General features: G+C 51.2%; 1 protein-coding gene across 1 annotated transcript; it reads left to right on the forward strand.

The window, feature by feature from the left end:
• Positions 1–1,859: 1,859 nt before the first annotated feature.
• Positions 1,860–7,478, forward strand: EN2 (engrailed homeobox 2). The gene is made up of 2 exons (XM_042471529.1): positions 1,860–3,012; positions 6,145–7,478. Exons 1-2 carry the CDS (start codon positions 2,421–2,423, stop codon positions 6,459–6,461), a joined length of 909 nt encoding a protein of 302 aa, XP_042327463.1. The 5' UTR covers positions 1,860–2,420; the 3' UTR covers positions 6,462–7,478.
• The last annotated feature ends 878 nt before the right edge of the window (positions 7,479–8,356 follow it).

Genomic DNA, 8,356 nt, shown 5'->3' on the forward strand with positions numbered 1-8,356 from the left:
GGACTTGTAGTGAGAGGAGGTCAGATGCTCTCCAGCTGCTGGACCTCAGTCCCCATGGTCTTCTGGTTTCCTTGCTTCATCCCTTTCCTTTCCCTTTCCTACTTTCTCGATGCTACTCTACTTTCCACCTCTTCTTTCCCTCCGGCCCCTTCAAGCTCTTGGAGCCTCTGCAGTTGCAAAACCCCTCTAAAGCAGAGGGCGAATTTGCCCTGGGGTGCGGAACGGTGGTCCCTGAAATCCTGGCAAGGGGCAGACACAGGTCTTGGACGATGCTGTTTATGGTTTGGGTGTTCTTCGGCTGGGATAAACCTTGCGCATCATCCCCCATCCCTCAGTCACAATAGTTCGTGAGCGAAATCTCTTCTTCTTCCTCACCTCCTCCTCCTCCTGGGTGTTTTAAAGCAACCTTCTAGGCTTCCTTGACCTTTGGGTGACTTTCACAAATTCAAGACCAGCCAAGCAAAGATCCCGCAGATGGCCGGGAAGAGAGGAGTAGTATGGTTTCGTCCGAAAGCCCAGCGTTTTGGGGGAACCTTTGTGGAAGAGGGGAGGTACTTCTTAGCAGGCCGAAGGAGGGGGGGGTCTCAAGGAAAGGGTTGGGTGGGCCCATGGAGGGGCCCTGCTTGGAACAACTGCCAGCAGCACTTTCAGGCTTTTTACCACCTTCTTCTTCTTTTTTAATGGGACGTTTTGTTTCGAATCAAAAAGAAGGGGAAGAAAAAAGAAAGATCAAATGAGGACGCAGCACAGGATCATTTCCCCATAAGCTGCTTTCTCAATCACCTCCATTTGATTATTTTGATTAAAAGTGCTGGGAGGAAGGGGCGCCTCGCAACCTGCCGCCTGTCAATGGGGAACCTCTCTGTTTAATATTGTTTTTGAAGCTGGAATAAATGATCAAAGGCTCCTGTCCAGTTTGCAGCTGAATGATTCAATTATCCCACCGTTTTATATATATATATATATATATATATACACACACACACACACACACACACACACACACACACGTTGCCCGGCAGTTCTCCGTTAAAACGGCTCCATTGCAGGTTCGTGTTTTTGTGTTTGTTTCTTTTAAAAGCACCAATATAAACAGGAATCCCCTCTATTTGGAGGTCTTTCCCTGCAGGCTAGGCTTTGGGATTACAAAAGGGAAGGCTGGCTGGGCGGGGGAGGGGGGTGCGCGAAGAAACATTAAGACCAAAAGAAAGGCAGGCAAGAAATGAAGAGACCGCTCCGAAATTAAATGCCTTTAGGTCTTTCTTAGGACCCCCCCCCAAAAAAAATAAAACGGTAGCTCCAAAAACTCTCTTTGTATGGCACTGGTTCATTTCATATTATTATTTCTTTGCAAGGAATTGTGGGATTCCGTCCCCCTCTCTTTCTCTCTCCCTCCCCTTCCCCCTCCCCACCCGAATTGTAAACACTGTGGATTTATAGACAGAGATAAACAAACCGGAGCTCTTCTTTAGACGAGGCTGGAGAAAGCCACAGATTGGGAAGAGGTAATGAATGTATGCCTGGTTGAAAGGTATTAGGGCATGCCTTCTGTTTTTTTTAAAACCAACAACAAAACCCTCCATTTCTCCAGGCGAGAGGAGGCTGCAGCTTTAAAAGCGAGGGGGAGGGGGCCCGAAGGGAGGGGGCGGCGGAGCAGGAGGAGGAGGACGGGGGGAGGCTGTGTTCCTGTCACTTACTCGAGTGCTGCTGGGTCACGTGGGGAGGAGGCGGCCCTCCCATTGGCCGGAGGCACGTGTCTCGGTTACCGGCCTTGCGACGTCACTTGAGGAGCTCTATTAAAAATAAGAACAAAAATCCAGAGTGAAAGTATTTTCAGGTTCGGGGGGAAGGGGCTTCGAAATTGACACCTCCTCGGCGGGAGAAGAAGAGAGGGAAAGAGAAGAGGAAGAGGAAGAGGAGGAAGAGAGGGAAAGAGAGGTCGATCCCCCTTCTCCTCCTCGGCTGCAGCTCGGACTATTTGGCTGCAAGGGGAGGAGGGCCAGCCAGGGGCAGCGGCGGCGGCGGCGATTGTCCGGATGCCTGGCCGGGAGCGGAGGCTGCTTGGCTCGGGCGCCGCGGCGGAGCAGAGGGCGCCTGGCTCTCCGGCCGAGCAGATGTGACCGCCTGGCCCGGCCTTGGCCTTTCCCTCCCCGCTGACGGAGCCTCAGCGCCTGCGGGAGGAAGAAAGCCCTCGCCATGACTCCTTTGCGGGGCCAAGCCCGACGGAGGGGAATGTCCAACTGAGAAGCAGCCAGAGAGAGGAAGATCGCCAGCCTTAGAAGCCTCCTTAGAAGGGAGCCAAAGTCTGGATCGCGGCGGCGGAGGCAGGCGGGTGGGTGTTGTGGGAGCCGGACCCCGACCCAAGGGCCCCGAAGCGCCCGCGGACAAAAGCCGGAGGAAAGCGAGCTCGCAGGCTTCCCATGGAGGAGAACGAACAGCGCCCGGGAGACGGAGGCGGCGACCACCCCCATCCGCCCCCAGCCGAGGACTCCAGCAGCGGCAGCGAAGGGGAGCCGCATCGGCGGCGGGCGGCGATGCTCCTGCCTCGGGTGCTCCAAGCGCCGGGCAACCACCCGCACCCGCCCCACCGGATCACCAACTTTTTCATCGACAACATCCTTCGGCCGGAGTTCGGGAGGAGGAAGGAGGACCCGGGGAGCTGCCTTAGCTCTGACTCCCAGCCCCAGCAGCCCCAGCCCCAGCCCCAGCAGCTCTTAGACGCCGCAGCCTCGGGCTCCCCGGGCGAAGGGGGTGGCGGTGCGGGCTCCAAAGCTCTGGTCCCGGCCAAGAAAGGAGGCGACTCTGGGGGGGACTTGGAGGGAGCCTTGAAGCCCCGAGGAGGAGGAGGAAGCGGAGGGAGTAGCAGCGGAGGAGGCGGCGGCGGCGGCGGAGGTGATCTCTCGTTGAGCTCCGACTCGGACAGCTCCCAAGCCAGCTCTTTCCCCAGCGCACAGCCCATGCTCTGGCCGGCCTGGGTCTACTGCACCCGCTACTCCGACCGGCCTTCTTCAGGTAAGCCTTCCCCTTGCCAACCACTCAGGCTGCATCCACACTGGGGAAATCACACGCTTTGGCAACGCTTTTAACTGCCCTGGCTCCAGGCTATGGAAACTACAATTCCCAGAATTCCATAGCCTGGAGCCAGGGCAGTTAAAAGTGGTGTCCAAACGGGGTATTTCTGCAGCTTCATTCCCCGATGCAATGGAGGTGGCAGTTTGAAAACGATTTTGCTGTATGTGTATCAGTGCACGCTTTGCAATGAGGCCGTTTGTAAAGCCTTTTTAATATCTATCTATCTATCTATCTATCTATCTATCTATCTATCTATCTATCTATCTAAGTAGTCGAAAGTCCCAGTAATGGGAGAGACTGAATACACTCCGGACGATTCTAGGAGAGAAGAAAGGGCTCCACACAAAGCTCTTGGGGAAAACAGCCGGCCTTTCTGAAGCGGAGGAGAGTGTTGCTGCTGTTGTTGTTGTTGTAGTTAAAAATAAATAGATCTCCTTGGAGTATAATGCGACGGAGGGATAGGGGGTTGAAAGCCCCGTTAGGAAGCTTTTTCTACGAAGGCCCCAGCTTGGAAGTCGGGCAGAGCCTGCCCTGGCAGCTTGTAAACAGGCCTGCAAACTTGCCCCCTCCCACCGTCCTTTCCTGCCTTGGCTTCAGGGGCTCAGCGCTTTCTCCGCGAAAGGGCCCTGGAAGTTCAGACTTGGATTTTGGAAGGAAAAAAAAGATTTGGAGTGTGGAAGGGACCCCCAAAACTCAGCCTTGCTTGGCCAAAGAGCTCAGAGAAAGCTCCTCGGAGAGGAAGGAAAGCTTTCCTTTGTCGCCTGAGAGAGGCTTTGCTTTGAAACCAAGAGAGCTCCAAGCTCCGTGAAAATGAGCCTCTCGTTTTATAAAAAACAAGCAAACACACGATCGGAGACCAAATGGTGCCGTTTCCCCCGAAATTGCTGTTCAGTTTAAATCCAAAAGCACATTTCATTGTCGAATAATAATAATAATAATAATAATAATAATAATAATAATAATAATAGGGGTTCAAAGGAGATGCCTCGCTGCCGGATAATATTCCCGTCTGAGTCGAAATTTGCTCCATTGTTCTCCGGCCGCCTCCTTTGTTAATATTTAATTATGACGGAGCCACCGGAAAGTTGATCCCTTTCGCAAAACGCTGCAAACAGCGATAGTTCAGACAGTACAGTATTTTTTTAATGTAAAATTATTATTTTTTTGTATGTAACATTCGAGCGTATAAAAATGCTCGCCTGGCCCAGAAATCTTCGTTTAAAAAGCCCCAGATGTTTCGGTTTGAATATTTCTCGCACAAGAAAGGGAGTCTGTGCGAAATCATCGGGTCGAGTTCTGTTTTAAAAAACGTAGGTTCCGCTTTCCCATGATATCTAGTGTTGCCTCCGTTTGTGCAATCTTTGGTTTTAAATGAGAGGAAAATGTATTTCGCATGGCAGAACATACTTTCCAAAGAGAAACGGCAAGATGAGAGAGAATGCTTAGACCCAGAATGGTTTGAGACTATTCCTCCGAGGCAAAGAAAGGAGGAAGAATGTTGGTTTTATGTTTTATTGTCCCCATCCCCAGGCAGTGCTTGCTCTTTCTCTCTTGTCCTAGATTCGGTACATTTCTGGGAGGTGTGTATGCAATGGGGATGGGGTTTGCAAAAAGGAGACTTTTGGACTGTCTGGCTGGGATCACCTTTTGGCCAAGGCAAAGCAGAGTGCCCTCCCCTCCCTCTCCTTCCCAGGAGCGCCTTCTCAGATGATGTCGCCTCCCCCATTGGGACAAGGCCTCCTGGTTTTAATGGAGGCCGCAGAGCCGGTGCCAAGAAGCTCTGTCCCTGTCTCTGTCTCGCTCTTTCTCGGCCCTTTTTCTTACCAGTTTTGCAGAGACAGGAGGGCAGGCGGAGGGCAGGTCTCGCTGTGGCCTAGCTGAGGGGCCCAGTGGCTTGGCAATGGGAAGGAAAGAGAAAGAAAGAAAGAAAGAAAGAAAGAAAGGAGAAGATGCCCGCTGCCAGCTTTTGGAGCTTCTCTACACTCTGAATGACACCCCCCCTCCAGCTCTCCGAGAGGGCTCCAAACAGAATCCGTTTTGAGACTACTTTAATTGCCACGGCTCAATGCTCTGGAATTCTGGGAAATGGAGTTTGTTGTGGCTCCTCTGGTGCCCCAACAAACTCCAATTCCCAGAATTCCAGAGCATTGAGCCGTGGCAGCAGTTACAGTGGTCTCAAACCGGATCATTTCTGCAGTGCGGATGCCGCCGTGGTGCAAGTAAGGCCATGTGCCCGCATCTTCTATAAGGCCAGGCTCGCCCACTGGAAGGGCAAAATGGCCGAGGGAAGCCTCAAGCTGCTCCCGGGTCAGAACAAAAGGGAGAAGATCGAACACCCCCTCCCCAAATTGGGAGGGGGCCAAGCCTTGGAGCTGGGTCCTACCCTTCCCCAGAAGAAAGAGGGCCTAAGGCTCGTGGGGAAGAGCCTTCATCCAGGCCTTGTGGGCTAGCTTGCTTCCCTTTTGCATCCCCCCGGGGGCTAAACCAGTGAACTTGGGGGGAGGTGAAGGGGTGGGGTGGGGAGTCAGAGGGTCTTCCCCATCTCTGGCAAAGCTTAGCGAGGTATCCTTGGCCTGGATCCGCCTCCCTGCCTCTCATTTCCCTCTCCCCCCCCCCCTTCCTCCTTTGGGCAGGATTTGGAGGAGATGGTGGAGGAGGGGGGCGTTGAGGAAAGAGATCCCCTTTGGCAGCTGGCTCCCCAAGACTAACACCCCCTTGCCCACCCTTGGGAGAGTGGGGGGTGGGGGAGGGTGGCTTCTCTGCCCCCCAGGCACCCGATGGAGGCCCTTTCAACCGGGCAGGCAAGCCTTGCTTTCCAGAAAGGGGCGGAGGGGCATTGGTGGCATGCAAGAACCAAGGGCCTCTTTGCAAAGCCAAGGAGATCGGAGCCTTTCCTTCTCCCTCAGTCCTTCAGCCAGGGCCGCTAATTGAATTAAAGATTCCAAGAGCAAAAAGTTCTGGGCTCCCTTCCAAAAAAGCAAAGGAAAGAGAAGAGAAAAAGCGTCCTTCCCCCCCTTCACCCTTCTCTTTTTTGCTCTGTGTCTCCTTTCTCTCTCTGTCCCCGGACGGCAGGCCCCCGGTCCCGGAAACCAAAGAAGAAGAACCCCAGCAAGGAGGACAAGCGGCCCCGGACGGCCTTCACCGCCGAGCAGCTGCAGAGACTCAAAGCCGAGTTCCAGACGAACCGCTACTTGACGGAGCAGCGGCGCCAGAGCCTGGCCCAAGAACTCAGCCTCAACGAGTCTCAGATCAAGATCTGGTTCCAGAACAAGCGGGCCAAGATCAAGAAAGCCACGGGCAACAAGAACTCCCTGGCGGTCCACCTCATGGCACAAGGACTCTACAACCACTCCACCGCCTCCAAAGACGGCAAGTCCGACAGCGAGTAGAGCAAGAGCAGGAGGAAGGGGGGGGGGCAGGGAGGGACCAGGAGGAGGAGGAAGAAGAAACCATAATCATAATAAGAAGTAAATAAAGGGAAGGTTTCCTCTAGAGTTTATACAATGCAATAATTTAATTAAAAACAAAACAAAAAAAACCGCAAAACGAAGAAGGGCCAGTGTATAAAGATTATCTACCAGCAGAAATAGTGGGGAAATATTGTGTATTAGAGAGAACTCTGCAATATTCAGTGTGTGTGTACATATATATATATATATTATATTATATATATTATATATATATAATTTACAGGTAAGGTGTTGTACAAAGATCCAAAAGATCTGATTATAAAATATTTTTTTGATTTGTTTTGTTTTGTTTTTTTGTTCTACGGAAATTTTAGAAGCTAACTTTTATCAGTTTTTTTAAAAAAAAGAAGAAGAAGAAGCTTAAGTTATCTCTTTTTTTAAATAGACTTAAGCACTGTTTTCAACGGACACTGGACACTGTTTTTTGAGATTCAAAATATTAAAGACAACTTTTGCTGAAGTCCAAAGATTTTTATTGCTGCATTTCACGAGACTGTGAACCGAATAAATAGCTCTCCTATTTGTTCTATGAGTTTAAACGTTTCTTTTCCTTTTTTTCCTTTTCCTTCCTCTTGTGTTTGCCTTTGGGGTGGGAATAGAAGCATCACTTGAAGACTGACGAGATAAATTAGGAAGAGAATATATAAACGTGCTATCGGTCTGTAAATATAAAGGAACAAATGAGGGGAAATAAGACTCTAACAGCTTTTCCTGAATTTCCCTTCCTTTCCCTGGGGAGTAAAAGGAAGGGATGGAAAGTACTCTCGTTTTTTACTCAGAACAGAGGCAGCCTCCGAGGAACTTGGAAATTAGTCTTTCCGCCGCCCAAGAAAAGCGTGTAGGAAAAAGTTTAGAAAACGTCGCCGCTTCTGGGAAAGTGTTTTGGGAAGAGAAAAAGGAAGAAGGCTTTAGTTGTGTAGTTTCCTTAGGACGATCTTGTCCCCCCCCCCGCCCCCAGTGAGAAGCCAGGGAAAAGCCTTCAAAAGCTTGCCTTGTTGCTGTTGCTAGGTCCTATTTGCTCCTCCATTCCCTTCTGTTCCTTCAGACGCCTTTTGCTTTACCCCTTGCTCGCTGCTGCCTTGTAAAGCGGAGTTTAACACTTTAAAGAAGCAGTTTGGCCTTGTGTTTTAACTTTGCAGTGCTTTGGACCACCTCCCGCCCTTTGCTCCTGGGATGCTGGATAGCGGGGGGGACTCTCTTTTGTGTGAGAAAGGCGGGGAAAGGGATGTGTAGTCTAGTTGCACCCTTAGTTTCTGGAGGAGGCGATGGAGCTCCCAGGCCCAAACTAGCCCCAAGGAAAGAGCCAACTGAGAAGCAACGGGGCGGGAGGAAAGCTGTAAGGCTCCATCTCAGCCCTGCTGGCTCCTGTTAGGCAAAGTCTGTAAGCAGAGGGAGGCCTGTCTCTGGAAGCCTTCCTCTGTGGGGAAATGACCACTGACCCAGGAGAAAGGGTTGCCTTGCCTTCCCAAAAAAACTGTGACGTTTTGAGCACATCCCCAGGGAAGGACTGCAAAGGATTTGTCGATGGCATTGCAAATGGGGTGTTTTTGTTTTTAGCTCTCGCCCCTTTTCCTTGTCCTATTTGAAAAGAAAGTAAAACAAAGGTGTGTGGTTCTACTGTGAAATACAACGAAGGGAAGTATTTGTATTTTATTTAGACCTCCGTCTCATATCCTCTAGCTGCTCCCCTCCAGCCACTTTTATGGTTGGCTATAGTCACTTTGCCTTAAAACCTCTCCTTAGGGTGCATCCACACTGGAGAAATAACCCGGTTCGGCCCCGATTTAACTCTTTTCTGGCTCAAGGCTATGGAA

Source organism: Sceloporus undulatus, chromosome 6, assembly GCF_019175285.1.
Source record: "Sceloporus undulatus isolate JIND9_A2432 ecotype Alabama chromosome 6, SceUnd_v1.1, whole genome shotgun sequence".
Lineage (NCBI taxonomy): Eukaryota > Metazoa > Chordata > Lepidosauria > Squamata > Phrynosomatidae > Sceloporus > Sceloporus undulatus.